The sequence below is a fragment of the Strongylocentrotus purpuratus genome, unplaced genomic scaffold, assembly GCF_000002235.5.
Source record: "Strongylocentrotus purpuratus isolate Spur 01 unplaced genomic scaffold, Spur_5.0 spur5_contig_826, whole genome shotgun sequence".
Lineage (NCBI taxonomy): Eukaryota > Metazoa > Echinodermata > Echinoidea > Camarodonta > Strongylocentrotidae > Strongylocentrotus > Strongylocentrotus purpuratus.
Window position 1 is genome coordinate 90,522 of NW_022145531.1, and position 16,552 is coordinate 107,073.

Consider the following 16,552-nt stretch of genomic DNA (forward strand, 5'->3'; position numbering starts at 1 on the left):
CTTTACATTGTATGACATTCTGATGATAGCTAATGTATCAAATTAATAATAATAATTATAGTGGAGTCTTGTAAAGCACTCATGTCTGGCACATTGCCAATCCTGGCGCTCCAGTATTATTACCGTCTTTAGCACGGCTGCCGTTTTGGCGCTCAAGTATTTCAAAGAACTAATTCCTGCCAGGTACCCATTTACCTCACCTGGGTGTAGTGTGGCAATTGTAGATTAATGCAAGGGTCACTCTGTGGCCTGGACCCACCCTCCTCAGAGGTCGCCAAATATCGACGTCGTCTCGACGCCTAAGCCTGACCCTGACCTATTTGTTGTTGTAGTGAAGTCCTAACGTTCGTTTTTCTTCATTGGGTGAAGCTTTACTATACAAATTGATGAAATGTGTGAAGCTTTGACGAGTAATTTGTTTTTTCTGGTGATGTGACATCGAATCCAATCGGTCGCCTTGTTTGTTCAGGTGATGTGACATCGAATGAAGCCACTACCGGTCGCGTCGAAAATATGTCGAAATCATGTCGAAATCGTGCGTTTCAAAACAACTATTTAATTTTTATTCCGGTCACTTATGCACTCGCATGATTCATCAAAACCGTTTAGCATTTCTCGCTCCGGTTAACCGTTATTTGCATACATTTTGGAATGTGCTAATAGCCGATGATAAAGATAATCAAAGAAACCGCAGTGTAATATTACACCCTGGCCGCTGCGCGCTAGCTTTCTGGCAGCAGTTATCCCCATGAATGAATTTGTAAACAATAAAACAACCAGCCCCCTTCTCTCTTTTCTCACCCTCTTTATTCCCTTCTCTCTGCAATGTGTTCATCGCTCATGTACCTTTTCTTATTACTGCACTCTCAGCTCACAACTTTCTAAATGTTTACACATTCGATGGTCAGTTCCTCTCACATCCCTTCTCCCCCGAGTCTCTCTCTCTCTCTTTCAATATTAATATCCATCCCTTGCCGACTCGCCCCCTAAAATAATGTTCATATATAAATAAAATACAAAAATATTGATAACAATAATAATTGAAGTTTTAGAAATATCAATCAACAAAGTCTTGGATATTATTTGTGAGTAATTTAAGTTTTTGATCATTCTTCAATTCAGCCGATTAACACAGCCACCCTTTCTTACTTCGATCTTCACTCATGTCCCTGCCTCGTCCATGCTAGGGACATGCAGGGACATGCTAGCCCATATGCATGCTCTCTCAGTCACACACACATGTACACACAAACCTCCGGCGCCCAAATACACTGTACATACACACAGATGGAGAGCTCATGCTTGTCACATGCACACATGTGGGCGTGGCTTCTTGACCTCCCACTGAACTGGGTACGGTGAAAGCACGCGCGGTCACCAACCTGTAATTTATGCTGGTATCAAACTCCACCCACATAGCTAGAGAACCTTCCTGATTGGTCACTAACTTGGATCAGCTCATTGCAGGGTGTGTCTTGGGTGTGTGTGATACACACTTCCACATAATTTCATATGGCAATGATACATGCAGGGAGCTCTCTCCCTGACCATGTGCAAACATTGCATTGCAAAGGCATATATAAACATGTCACAGATCAGCTATCTTCACAGAGTAACTTTGCAAGGTTAATCATGATATCAAATTCAGATGAGGAATAATAAGACATGTTTTATGTTGTTTATTACTGGTCTCTGTTTATCAGGATGACCCAATTTGTGCCATAGTCCGGGGCTGGGAATGCTCAGCCCGACAGTCTGAAGACCAGCAGGGTTCCGAGCTACAGCACTATTAAAAATACTGTATTTTCACTTTTTCAGATTATTATTAAACGGTTAAACGAAACCGCCCGTATACTTTTAACGGTTAACCGTTTAGCACAAAAACCGTAATGACTCAGGCTTAGGTGAAACAGTGGTGAAGCTTGAACTATGCAAATGGCCAGTATGGTGAAACAGTGGTGAAGCTTCAGACCCCCAAGACGAAAAACCAATTGAAACCAATTGAACACCAATTGAATTTTCAATTGGTTTCAATTGGTTCCAATTGGTTTTAATTGGTCTCAATAGGTTTCAATTGGTCAAAATCAAAAGTCTAATGGGACTTCAGTTGGTTTCAATTGGTCCAGATTGGCCCCATTGGACCTATTGGCCCAATTGGCCTAGGCCCCATTAGACTTCAATGGGACCTCAATTGGTTTCAATTGGACCAATTGACCCTATTCGACCAATTGGCCAAATTGGCCTAGGCCCCATTAGACTTCAATGGGACCTCAATTGGTTTCAATTGGACCAATTGGCCAGGCACAGTTGGTCCCATTGAAACCAATTGAAATTCTTGTAAAATCTAATGGGGCCAATGGGGCCAATTGAAATCTAATGGGACCCATTGAAATCTCATTGAAGTCTAATGGGGCCAATTGAAACCAATTGAAATCTAATGGGACCCATTGAAACCAATTGAAATCTAATGGGACCCATTGAAATCTCATTGAAGTCTAATGGGGCCAATTGAAACCAATTGAAATCTAATGGGACCCATTGAAATCTCATTGAAGTCTAATGGGGCCAATTGGTCCGATCAAAACATGTTGAATACAAATATTACTGTACAATACACCTTGCACAACAAAAACAAAATTAATACATGAAATGTATTATTGAATGAAATCAATATTTTATTACTGATCGATTTAACGATTAAAGCCTGCACATATTATTGCACATGAACACTGTATTTCATGCAGAATAGAAACATTATTCAAATTCATTACATGCGATTGTCCAACTTGTTTACCCACTAAATAGTGAACACCTACACTAGTTGGTAGGCCTCAACATTTACCAATGAGTTGTAAGATTTCCAGAGTAAGGAACAGTTTTCAGTGAATAATGAATGCATAAAAATGAAATTTGGTGTGCCCCTACTGTTTAGCATTTTTAAGACAACTATACCATGCACTGAGAGGCTCTAGTTGAAATTATGGATCAAGGTCGCAGGAATAGTGCTCATTTCTGTTGCCGAGGAATCCATAATTTCACAAGTGGCTTGAAATAGTGCATGATATATTTGTTTTTTGTTTTTCAAACCAACCTTCATAAAAATAATAATACTAATGTTTACTGTTACTGAAGTAGTGTATAGACGACCGCAACCGTGACCGAAAGCACATTAATCATCATCTATCGCATATATATGACGTCATCCATGGATGAATTACATGAGTTACATCATAGCAATGTTATGTTTGGTCACATGATGCTATGTTGACCAATCACTGAACAGGATTTCATTGAACAAGAATACGATATGAACTATTCTGGGATCTAATGGGAAATCTTGAAAACAAGGTCATTTTCATCCCTCCCATTACCAAAGTTTGCCTTTAAACAAATACAAAGAAATTCAGGACATACCACCTTACTCTGGCCTTGAGGTGTAGATGCATAAAGCAACATACATGTAATTTGATGGACAGTAGTTAGTTGCACTGGTACAATATACAAGTTCATATATTCTCGAATGAGAATTATGAAGTAAAATATTTATTATCTTCCTTCTACTGTACTGTAACATGCAAAATATCCTGATTTTTTTTTTTTAAACCACAAAGATATTAATGATTTTCTAAGAAGGCGTCACTGGTCAACACCCTGTAACAGTGATTGACAGTAAATTCTCCCAATCATTTCAGAATTTTCCCCACTGTTTTTACATGAAAATGAGACAAAAAAACAGACTTTTAAAAATCTTTCAACACTTAAATATCTGGAATGGTATATAGAGCCAATTCATTGCTTTGTGACGATGTACAATTTGTTATTAAATTGTAATAATATAGTTGGGAGAATTCAATCAGATCAGTTTTTATTCTTCATTTTATATCGTTAATAATGGGTCTGTTTTCACTCAAACTTTCATATTATCTTTAATTGTACATCTAGCATTGAAGTCACTACCTTGGCACCATTTTCTCTCATCTTTACAATGTTACCCAGTCCCTTTAATGAAGCATTCAGTGATGCAAATGACAACCATTTGAACAAATAAAACATCTTTCACTATCAGTGAAATGAACCATCTGAATGCATTAAATGTAGATAAACTTTACAACCTTTTAGCCCATCAGCTTACGATCAGTGAAATGAACCATCTGAATGCATTAAATGTAGATAAACTTTACAACCTTTTAGCCCATCAGCTCATTGTGAATGTCACAAAAAAAGTACACTTGTATTGTCCCTTGAAGGGATCCGGTCACCTGGAAATAATCTTGGGAGGTAGAACACAGTAAGCTTAGTCATTTACATGTACATGTTTTGATTTTTCTTTACATCATTCACAATGTGAAAAGGGGTAGATTTAAAAACTGGCGTGTAGTGGAACAGTTCACATTGTACAGCCAACCATAAGACTCCCCAGTGCTATTAGCACAGAAGGCTAAGGGGTACAATGATGTTGGCTGGGCAGTGTGGGAACTAATTCTGTACTCATCGTACGTGACATCTACTATTTTTTGATCCCATGAGTGATGTTATCAAAAATAAAAAAACATGTAAATCACTAAAGCGAAGGCCCATGTTAATTCACTTCCCAAATTTGATTATTTGATGGGCGCCCATTAAACTACATCATGTCAGTTCAAGGCCACATAGTTAGGTAACTCGCTGATGTATCTATGATCATCGATAATCACTTCGACACGGTTAGCATATACATCCACAATAGGTATTGCAGTTACATTGGCATCCTCTCCATTACAAATCTTGATGTGAGTAATCTGAACATCTGCATTTTGATCATAAAAAGTGTCAAGGTTATTCAAGTTAAGTAAATGCACCATCATGAAATAAGAATTGTTGATTTCCACAATATTTTCTAATTTGCCCACCCTTCCATCTACAAAAGCAACTAATGTATTATTTCTTTTCATAGTCTCAGCTCGATATGAAGAAGAACAAAAAAAAAAGTCCCCTGACCTTTATCCTGTTATAAACAGTAACTGCTTCATTTTCATAAATTTGAATACCAAGTGCTTGAAGGGCTTCATATTCAATATCATTCAAATGCCGAGTGTGTCCATTTCCCAAAACTCTGACATCATTATAACCATGGGAAATTAAGACAGGAGAGACCATATCAAAATACCTAAGGAGTTGACAAGACACTTCCATCTTTGAAATCAAACCTGGAAGCGAATGAATAAACAAAAATTTTCTCACTGCCTGCATTACATATCCAGTGTTTCCTTTAAGCTGCCTCTTGATTCTAAAATTTGCAGCTTCAAAGGGGAAACAAGAATGCGTCCAGAGTGGGCCCCAGAGTTGAACACACTTTGCTAGATGAGTTAATGAGTGAATATTGAATGTCATGACACCTGCTCCGTATAAAATCTGACACTTGCCAACAAACTCAAGAAGCAACAAGTCACTTTGATGCAAGTCTTCCAATGTTATTGACTTCTGTAGTAACAGATATGAAGCCTGGACCAAGAGGAGGAAATGCAACCAGTATTCACGGGGTAAAATACCATTCAAACACGGAAGACTGTAGATAAGTAGCCAGGAGTACCACTCTGATGCTTTCCAGCTTTTCCGCTCTGATATGGGACGAGGAGCTCGGGCAACTATATTTGGAGGCTTTATTGACCTAAGACGCTCATCAAAGACTGACATCAGTCTGACCGAACCAATATAGAAAGGATTTGTTGCACATGTAAACCACAATTCAGCAAGCTGACGAGTTACCCCTAGTAAAAGACAGTGCATAAAATCCACAGGAAAGCCCCAACAAATAGGAAATTGTGGAAGATTAATCAATGGACTGGGTCCTTTCACTCCCTTAACGGGTCTATTCTCCTCCATTGACAGAGCCATGTCTTGCAACATTTCATCATCCGTGCGATCATTATATTCACATACATCAATGGGATATTTAACAGTACGTTCAACTACTTTTCCTGGGTGATAGCACAGAGAACAGCCATAGTAACCATTAAACCTAATTGTGTTTTGCATGGAGGAACGTGCAGGGGCATCAGCACAACAACAAAGGCCAAAGAGTTTACTTCGGACTTCATCATCACCTCTTTTCCAAGAAACACCCTCTTCAGCCAATCCTTTTGCTTTCTTTACAAATTGCTCTAAGAAAACCTCCATTTTCGGTTCACTCTTTCCACACCAGACACCTGCAAGTAATAAGTTATTATGTCTGAGCTTAGGAGGTAATTCGTTTATCATTAAGAAAATTGGCCACATAGAAAATCGGGAAGACTTAAATACAGGAAATCCATCGGTGTTGAAAGAATATGAAAAATTATTGTCATTGCCTAATACTTCTTCATCAGCCATCATATTCTTATAAATATCTCCATCATATATATCTTCAATGTTTTCAGGGGACAATTTATCCCTATTTCTCCGATATGAAAGATGTGCCGTTATATCTGGTCTCTCAAAAAGTGACTTTACTTGTGTGGGTAGGTCTGCGGTAATGAAGAAATTTTCATGGCACAAATTATTCACAGCACAAGGGTGAGTGCAGTGTGGACATAACAGATTGTCTTCTGTAAGCACATTGTACGACTTCACATAGGCATAGCATGAGACACAATAAAAATGAAAGGTTAATTTTAATACTTGGTTTGAGAATACTTTTTTGAAAATCCTGTCAACAGATGTGAAAATTGCTCGACCAAACAAAGTGTTGATAAGTTCACAAAGTTGGATTGCAGCTATGGATGAGAGACAGTGTCTCATCACAAATGATAATATCATCAAAATTGCCTCAGCCTTTGTCGTTTGTGTCCCATTGAAAAGAGGCTCATTGCAGTTCTCAAACAGAGGAACATCTCCATCAGGTTCATTGTCAGTGGACTCTCCCTCACTATCGTCACCGTGTAACAGATCATCGTCATCGTGTAACAGATCATCGTCATCGTGTAACAGATCCTCTTCATCCCCGGATATGTTCCCTACATCACTGCTATCTGGAATACTGCTCTGATCATCTATAAATTGAAATTTGAGAAGAAAACTCTAAATTACACTTCATAACTTGTTCTGAATCTATATTTGTTGTTGAAGGATATGCAGAGCTGCCAACATGAATCTGTATGAATTCCTAATATTCCTGGTGGAAATGTAGAATGGTACATTTTCCATTGAAGTACATAAAGTGTTTTTATTCATTACATACGGTATTTTTCCACTGTAAATTTTTGAAGGCTAAAATGATTAATAATTACTGTCAATTCCAGTTGGCAGGCACAGTATGTATGTATTGCCACTACGATATATGCCATATATTTTCTTGACTAGTAATTTCTTGACAAGTAATTTACGATTCAGGGTGGGGTTAAAGGTTTAATGACATGAAATTGCCTACATGTAATATAGAAATGTCAACCGTTGAAGGACAAAGATATTGACTTCTAAGAAATTCAGATCCACATTCCTGACTGTGAAGGTACAGTATATCTTGTTCAGACATAATAAACATTTTCATCATAACTCGGCATTCCTTAACCAGAAGCTTTGCACGTTTTCATTTGAAGGTTTCTGTTTTGGAGTTTCTAAATCTGTTTAACTGGTAACTGCTGTTCACAAGGCAAGTCGATATTCATCACTGTGTGTGCATTTAAAACATACCTGATACTGTGTAGAAGTAATACACTAGGACAAAGGCAGTCCCAAGAATGTATTAATGCCTCATGCATTCCTTATATAGCCCAATTTTTTTTTTCTCAGAAATTTTAACCAGGTAGTGAATATCGCATTGACAGGAAGTGTTACCCCTTTGATCCTAATTAGGCCAAGGTTTTTTGGCCATGCCAAAGAAGTTCGCTCTAAATCTTAAATAGATACAGGGGTGATAGTGAGCACTAAAAAAAAAATAGGTTTTTTGTTTTCCCCTCAACCACGCCCCCCTTGAGTAAAAAAAAAAAAGAGGATTCGCGGGGAAAAAATGGCATCCAACAACATTCCCCCCTTTCGAGTAAGAAAATTGGGGAAAAAAATAGGGCAAAATAGGGATGAATATAGAAAATAAGGGAGGAATCGGGAAAATCAGGATAAAATAGGGAAGGGAAAAAAAAAATTGAAAAAAAAAAAAAAAAAAAAAAAAAAAAAAAATTTTTTTTTTTTTTTTTTTTTTTTTAAATCGGTAAGAAAAAAAAATCGGGAAAAAATCGGGAAAAATAAAAAAAATCGGGAAACCGATTTAAATCGGGTTTTTATCAGGCCTGTAGATATCAAAAAATGCAAATTTTTGGTCTAGACACTATTTCACGTATTCTTTGAAAATGAAATCCAAAAAGAAAATTGGTATAAAAATTGAATTCTTACAAGGCAAGAGATGCAACTTCAATCATTTTGTCACCGCCTTCACTGTACCAATTTATTAGTTTAAAGAGCAATGTAATATCACATTAAGTTACACACTTGTTGCTTTTTTGCTTTCTATTTACATGTATCTGTCAACAAATATGTTTTCAAATGCCATGCAAAAATTGCAATTTCATACTACATTTGAAAATTTCCTATTATGTTTCCGCCTCTTTACATGTAGCTACTTTGTCAAATGATTTTAATAATTGTTTTTCAAAGTATGTTGGATGTATTGTGTTTTGTTTACTTTACATTTGTATTCTTTGATAAACAAATGATATCACCACCATATTTCTAATGCATTTCTTTTTTGTTGTTAACAATTGTTTTTCTAATGAAACTTGTCAGGGACACTTTTGCGATCCTAAACATCACAAAATTAATTTTGTTAAAAAGGCTATCAAAATTCACAAAAATGTCAGCTTTGCATGTTGCGGACAGATCACTCAACCCCCCCCCCCCCCCCTTCCCCAACCTGATTATGGTTACAAATCAGAGTAGGAGTACTTACCATATCCATCAGGGATGTCATTGTCACTATTGACTGAAAATTCTGCTGCATCAGATTCTTCAGGGGCCTGAACAAAACCGGATGAAAAAGAACAAACAGGAAAAAAGCAATGATTAATGAAACATTTTTAAAAATATTTATTTACAGCCTACTGTGATAAGGCTGAAGTTGCTGAACAATCAGCTTGCTGTACTACCTAAACCAAGTCAAAATAAACTGCACATATGATTATGACATTATGGCACAAGGAATTTGCTGACGGATATGGACAGACAGATGGACAACATTTACGCCATACCACAATACAACCCAAATTCTTTGGGCGATTAAAAACAGATCATTGGTAACTTAGGTGTGTCAGCAGTTTTGTATCATTAAAGATTAAATCTCTTGTCCAAACTGCATCAAAACTGCACAAAATCTTTCCAAAAACTTGTTCAACATGAGATTTTAAGTATTCGTACACTTGTACAGTACCTAAATATTTAATTTTACTAACCAAAAACTCGATAGCAAGTCCAGGAACACTTACATTGGCACCAACAGGCTCAGCAACAAACTCTGGAACATTCTCATCAGTGTCAGCAGATTCGGCAGAAGACACCAGACTATTTTCATCGATGTCACTTACACCAGATTCAGCAAGAGATTCCAGAGGACTTTCATCCGTGTCGCTGTCGATGTGATTGGCAACAGACTCTGGACCACTTTCACTGCTTTGGACATGCTCAGCTTCCTCATTTGCACCATCTTCAGTCACAGGCAGAGGAACTGCTAGCGCTTCGTCAAGACCTACATGAAAGGGAATGGGCAGTGTTGGGAAAGGTCATGAAATTGTTTCTTTCATTTTGAATAAATTTTCATAATTAATGGATTTCAACATTCTGTGTAGCTAGAATACTTGAACTTTTGAAGCCCCAACCAATTACCGTAAGCCGTATCAGTATAACAAACAGAATCAAAATATGCTGTGAAATAGACGAGATCGATTGGTGTAGAATTTTTCTTTGAATTTTCATTCACTTGTGAAAGACTTGTGAATTTAATTGTGTTTACGTGCTCTACCCTGTCATTCTAAAAGATTTTGATCCTTATCCTTACTCCTAACACTTGAGTTCAAAACGTAAACTGTAAGTGTATTGTGAACTCATAGTCCTCAAAGAGACTCATACTTTTGGGCTCAGAGAAAAAAAAAGGATTTTTCCGGTTATTCATACAATTTTGGGGTCCAACGAAAAAAATACATGGTGGCGACGGGCGATTTGCCCCCTAAACCTCTGAAATCGCCACGGTAAAAATCAAGACGAGGGCGAAAAAAATTGGATATATATTGAAAAATCGCCCCCGCCATAAATTGATATTCCCTAGGAATTAATAAATCAATTTATTGATGTGTCTGAGTGAAATCTCTGTTCCAACTACCAACTCCAAAACTAGAAACTTCCATCATCATTTAAAAAATTTTGTGATTGCAGCGGATCGGCGGTCGTACCTACTGTAGCTAGATCTACAGCGGTATCCGCGCCTAAGCTCCCGGCCCGGCAGCGGCCAGGCCCCCGATGGTTTCGTGCACATCATGCATACGCAGTTCGCACACATTCACAATACACAGAAACTAGCTCCAGTGGCGCGCGCGCTCCTAGTATAAAGCAAGCGACCAAATTGGTACGTAATATGTTTATTTAGTCTTTTTTTCTGACCCGAATTTTTATCATGGACAATGCAATCCCATTAAAAAAAATGTTATTCCGTCTAAAATTGTGTTATTTATAAATTAAAACCATTAAATGCGAGTACATTTTTACTGTTGTCCCACATACCGATATATTTGTTATAACGAATTGTGCAAAATCAATGCCAGATTTTTTTCTTGTAATATCGATATAAAGCTAGTTTCGTAGACAGAAATTGAATTTTCTTATAAAAAAACCTGTAAATAAATACATCAATGATGTTCCTATACCTCAGAATTTTTCTTACAACTGTTTGATTGAATTGTATTATTTATATACAATCGATGCCAGGAGGCTCATTGTCATGAGTGATGGCATCAATTTCTGTCTACGAAATGAAACTAGCTTTGGCTTAGCCTTTAGAATTAGAGTCTATAAAAAAACTTTAAAAAATACGGCCATGATTTTGCATGTTTCGTAATAACAAATACATCAGTATGTGGGACAACAGTACAAAATATTTACTCACATTTAATAGTTATACATATTATAAATAACACAATTTTAAACAGAGTTACACTTTTATTTAAATGGGATTGCATTTGTCCATGACAACAATTCGGAACAGAAAAAAAGAAGACTAAATAACATTACCTACCAATTTTGTTGCTAGTAGTATGATGGCTAAGGAAAAACACGACTTATTGTTACAGCTTACAATTTGGCTTTAAAGATCCTCATTACGGTAGATAACTTCACACAGGCGCGCGCCTGCCCGCAACCCACCATCGATATGCACTTGTATTGTGCAGCGGTTTGCCATGAAACCTGTGAAAAAGTGTATACTAATATCATTGTTTTTCCGAAAAAATACTCAAAAAATAACAAAACAATTGACACGAAACGGGTAATAAACATAACAAATTTTAACTCATGATCTTTATTTGGACATTTAATGAATATTTACATCATTTCGGGTATGTTTTAGTAGGGTATCTTCACGCCAGAGTTACGGGTCATATTTTGGATACCTTATTTAACAAGTGCCCTTTAAAAAAATATATATTTAGAGCCCCCGCCTGCTTCCTTTTTTTTTTTGAAAGGCGACCATCTTGAAAAATAGCCCGACTGTCAGGGAAACTGTACCGAGCGGCCATTTTGAAGAAGAAAAAAAAAGGGCTTCCTCCATATTTTTCAAAAAGGCAGAACGCTAAACATGTTTTTTTTTTATTTGGCCTTAAGTGAACTGCTGAAATTTTGGTATCGAATGAAACGGAAAATCGCAAGGTTGCTAGCTCCTCATTTTAACATTGAGTGAATGAAAGCCAGCGATAGCCAATAAGGGCCCTTGTCGGCGCTAATTTAGTAAAATGAGACTGCGATTCACCGAGATCGGATGATGAACGTTTTGCGCATGCGCTAAATTTAAGCTTAATTTCTATGTGACGATACCAAAACAATAATATAAAAAAACATCCGACTTCCAATGCAATATGGTGATCGAGTCCCTTCGAGTTAGGTCTAGACTAGACCAAATTTTCCGTCTCTTTCGTTCGTTAAGCCTCTTATTTGGGTAGGGTCGGCTCTCTCTTTAGAGACGGAAGCCGACTATACGCATTCCCTTGCTAACACAAAGGCCATTGATGGCCATATTTTTATGCCCCGAAAATCCCCCCAAATGTCATTTTACCTCGTGCATGTTATATTGTAAATTAGGCCTGCTAGGCAATAATAAATCGGTTCCACTTACCAACTTGACTGAAATAATCGTTTAATGGTCCCTTTTTAGGAAATTATGGGTCAAAATCGAAATCCATGTTGAAAATCTTGCAAGACTTATTTAAACTCTCGCTGCGCATGACGTCATCTAAATCTCATCTCTTCTAGTCTTCGCCGAAGGCAAAATGATTATGAAGAAAAACTGTGATAACGCCATTACGAACGTGTAGCTCGCATAGTTTTTCCTTCAATATCATTTTGCCTTTGGTGTAGACTAGAAGAGATGAGATTTAGATGACGTCATGCGCAGCGAGAGTTAAAATAAGTTGCAAGATTTTCAACATGGATTTCGATTTTGACCCATAATTTCCTAAAAAGGGACCATTATAAACAGATTATTTCAGTCAAGTTGGTAAGTGGAACCGATTTATTATAGCCTAGGGTCTAGGCCTAATTTACAATATATAACATGCAAAAGGTAAAATGACATTTGGGGGGATTTTCGGGGCATAAAAATATGGCCATCAATGGCCTTTGTGTTAGCAAGGGAATGCGTATAGTCGGCTTCCGTCTCTAAAGAGAGAGCCGACCCTACCCAAATTAAGAGGCTTAACGAACGAAAGAGACGGAAAATTTGGTCTAGGTCTAGACTAGATCTGGAGCGAATTCCTGTCGAAAACAAGGGTTAATATAAGAAATCCAAATCAGATTGATAAAGGCTACATGGAAGGGCTTCTCGCTCTCTCGTTCTTTTCGCAATTAGTCTCGTTTTAGTCGCTCGGCGTCTATCAGACAAGTGGCCTTGTTTAAAAGGCTAGGCCTAACCCTAACCCTAACCCTTTACCTAAACCTTAACATGCAAAATCTGACCGTTTTTGTACCTGGGCCGAGTTGTCCCCTGGTCCGAGTTAGCCCGACTCCATTCTAGATCTAGAGTGCATTAAAATATTAATAATTATTAGACTCTAGACTAGACTAGATTTCTAGGCCTAGATCTACTTTGTCTTGATTTTTCCGTAATCGGAATATGGCTAGGCCCTATGCCTAATCCAAACCCCAAACCCTAACTCTAGATTTGTGGGGGTATGAACTTCCTTGGTATTAATAATGACCTTTTTACCGTACCTGCAATGTTTTGGTCATCGGTCGTGTCCTCCACATGCACAGGCTCCATCATAAGTTCATCTCGATCTCCCGCCTCAATACGCTGATGTTCCCTCCTCCAACGGGTTGTACGAGGTATAGACATTTCGTCGTCATCACCAATAACAGCATCAAGATATCTCTTGAGGGATCTCTGATTCTGATGTTCCATACTTAAACTCTTCTGTTCTGTCAAATCTTCTCGACAAGTATTATTAGTAGTACAGCAAACTGGGTTGAAATTTCCGCCGATCTAGTAGTAGTAACTGTAACGTGAACTGGTTTGACACATGCTTGCATGCACTGAACTAACTGCACTAGCTTTAGCACACGTACTAGCAGCGCGCCCACGCGGTACGCAACCACGTGTAGCTACAGTACGTGATCACAGAATCGGACCCCAAGACAACTCGGCCCCGCTGCAAAAACAGTCGGTTTTTGCACTGCAGGGTTAGGTCAGGCGCGGATCCAGGATTTCTTAAGGGGGGGGGGGGGGGGGGGGGGGACCAAATTTGAAATTATGCGAGCCAAATACTGGTACGTCATGGTGACCAAACGTTGGGGGGGGGGGGGCAGACACAAAATCTGCATCATGCAGGCCCCCAAAGTTCTTACATGCATGCAGCTATAGCGCCCCGCTGAACATTTTTCAAAGTGGGTGGGGGCCCGGCCTCCCCCCAACTCCGAGAACGAACGGACGGACCCCATGCGTGTTACCAAAATATCCGATAAAGGGGTACTTTTCGTGTGACAAAGTCCGGCCCGAGAATTGTAAAAAATTGGGTGTATTAACTTTTCACCCAGAGATTTCTTTAAAAAGGGGGTGTTTTTTCTTTTTTTCTCTCATCTCTTTGGACTCCTGAGAAATTATTCAGAATTTAGGGGGGTACATTGAGCATTTTTCATGATTTAGGGGGTCTCCAAGGCAGGAAAAGCCTGCGAAAAGCACACGAAAGGGGGGTTCGGAAATGTTGGCAGTCCTCAGATAGGGGCCCGGCCCCCCCCCCCCACTCAGGTTTCGAAATGACCGCATGCGTGTTGCCAAAATGTCCGGTAAAGGGGTACTTTTCGTGCTACAAAGTCCGGCCCGAGAATTGTAAAAAAGGGGGTGTATTAACTTTTCACCCAGAGATTTCTTTAAAAAGGGGGTGTTTTTTCTTTTTTTCTCTCATCTCTTTGGACTCCTGAGAAATTATTCAGAATTTAGGGGGGTACATTGAGCATTTTTCATGATTTAGGGGGTCTCCAAGGCAGGAAAAGCCCGCGAAAAGCACACGAAAGGGGGGTTCGGAAATGTTGGCAGTCCTCAGATAGGGGCCCGGCCCCCCCACTCAGGTTTCGAAATGACCGCATGCGTGTTGCCAAAATGTCCGGTAAAGGGGTACTTTTCGTGCTACAAAGTCCGGCCCGAGAATTGTAAAAAAGGGGGTGTATTTGACTTTTCACCCGGAGATTTCTTTAAAAAGGGGGTGTTTTTCTTCTTTCTCTCATCTCTTTGGACTCCTGAGAAATTATTCAGAATTTAGGGGGGTACATTGAGCATTTTTCCTGATTTAGGGGGATCTCCAAGGCAGGAAAAGCCCTCGAAAAGCCTGCGAAAAGTCCGCGAAAGGGGGGTTCGGAAAAGTTGGCAGTCCTCAGATAGGGGTACTTTCAAAAAGAGGGAACGAGCATATGCGTACCCTAAATAACACTGAGTGGGGGGGGGGGGGCCGGGGGTGGGGGAGGCTAATTAAAAGTATTTAAGATCAGGTATAGAGCGTAGCATAAATTTGCTTGGGGTCTAATTGGGGCAAAGGACCGGCGGGGGTCAAGGGGCGGAGCCTCCGGAAGCTCAGGTGGTATGGGCATTTAACTACGGTCAGATGAACATATTTTGATACCATATTTATGCACACTGGCAGGTCACTAATTGGCGTGGGGTCCAGGGTCCAGAGCCCCCTGAAACTTCTCGGATTTGAGGCATTTTATAACGGTCAGATAAGCTTTCAGGAAGCGCCTTAGGCCCCTGGTGTGGTCGATGTGGCGTCCCCCGGAAACTCAGGGGTCTTCAGGGGCGGATCTAGCATTTTGCTAAGGGGGGGGGGGTTGACCCATATTTTTTTACCCAATCGACTAGCCGCATAGCGCCGAGGCGATTTTTTTTTGTTTTCCTGGTATCTAATGGAGATCATGAAAAGCAGTGCATGATAACGTCTTTTTAGATTTTGTTTGGTCAAGTTACCAGATGAGTTGAATATATTCCCACAATATGGCGTTTTTCTATGCACATCACATTTTCACTTGGCAGCCCAGGTTTTAGGCATCTATTTATAAGATGAGCATATTTTGATACCTAATTTGTGACACTGGCATGATATTAATTGGCGTGGAGTCCAGGGGCGTAGACCCCAGAAGCTCAGGGGTCTTAGGAATTAAACTACCGCCAGCCTGAGCATCTAGGGGCCCGATTTCGTGCGCTAGGTGGGGTCTAGGGGGCAGGGCCTCCGGAAGCTCAGGGGTTTTAGGCTTCTACGGTCAGATGAATATCCATGGGCCCGCCCTATAGGGCCTTTGTTTAGGTTCAGGGGGCAGAGCCCCGGAAGCTCAGGGGTTGTATGTGTTTAATTAAGGTCAGATGAGCATTTTTTTTATACCTTATTTGTGACACTCGCATGAGTGGTGTGGGGTCTAGGGAGCGGAGCCCCCAGAAGCTCAGGGGTTCTAGGTATTAAATTACCGTCACACGAGCATCCAGGGGCCCGACTTAGGGCCCTAGGTGGAATCCAGGGGGCAGAGCCCTGGGAATCTCAGAGTTTATTTTCGGATTTAATCACGGTCAGATCGAATAACATGAGCATAATTATTTTGATATCTCATTATTTTGTGACACTGGCAGGTCACTATTCTTTTTTTTTCTTTCTCTCTTTCTTTATATTTCTCTTTAATAAACTTTTTCAAAAAAATTGGGAGGGGAAGCTCGAGGCCACCGAGCCCCGCCGTTCCGCGGCCCCTGGCATGTAAGCCTTTAAATAAGCATATTTCTCGCCTGACGGTAATTTTTAAGAATTTGTCATTTCCAAACAAACGCATAAAAAAAAGTACAAATTACTAAAAAGTGAGGAAAAATACCGGAAAATTA

At 39.4% G+C, this 16,552-nt stretch overlaps 2 protein-coding genes across 3 annotated transcripts in view; both read right to left on the reverse strand.

Annotated features, from left to right (window-relative positions):
* LOC585173 (LARGE xylosyl- and glucuronyltransferase 1) overlaps positions 1 to 16,552 on the reverse strand; it is a 51,357-nt gene that overhangs the window by 3,234 nt on the left and 31,571 nt on the right. The window lies entirely within an intron of this gene.
* Positions 3,919 to 13,735, reverse strand: LOC115922885. The gene is made up of 4 exons (XM_030982636.1): positions 13,414 to 13,735; positions 9,429 to 9,688; positions 8,897 to 8,963; positions 3,919 to 7,007 (listed from the first exon to the last, which is right to left on the reverse strand). Exons 1-4 carry the CDS (start codon positions 13,601 to 13,603, stop codon positions 4,936 to 4,938), a joined length of 2,589 nt encoding a protein of 862 aa, XP_030838496.1. The 5' UTR covers positions 13,604 to 13,735; the 3' UTR covers positions 3,919 to 4,935.

What these genes read in the sequence shown, in the direction of transcription:
- LOC115922885 (XM_030982636.1), bottom strand. Translation starts at nt 13,603, where the DNA reads ATGGAACATCAGAATCAGAGATCCCTCAAGAGATATCTTGATGCTGTT. An exon ending in CTGAGCCTGTTGGTGCCAAT is followed by an intron (nt 8,964 to 9,428) that starts GTAAGTGTTCCT and finishes GGTTTTGTTCAG; the next exon opens with GCCCCTGAAGAATCTGATGC. An exon ending in TGACATCCCTGATGGATATG is followed by an intron (nt 7,008 to 8,896) that starts GTAAGTACTCCT and finishes TTCAATTTATAG; the next exon opens with ATGATCAGAGCAGTATTCCA.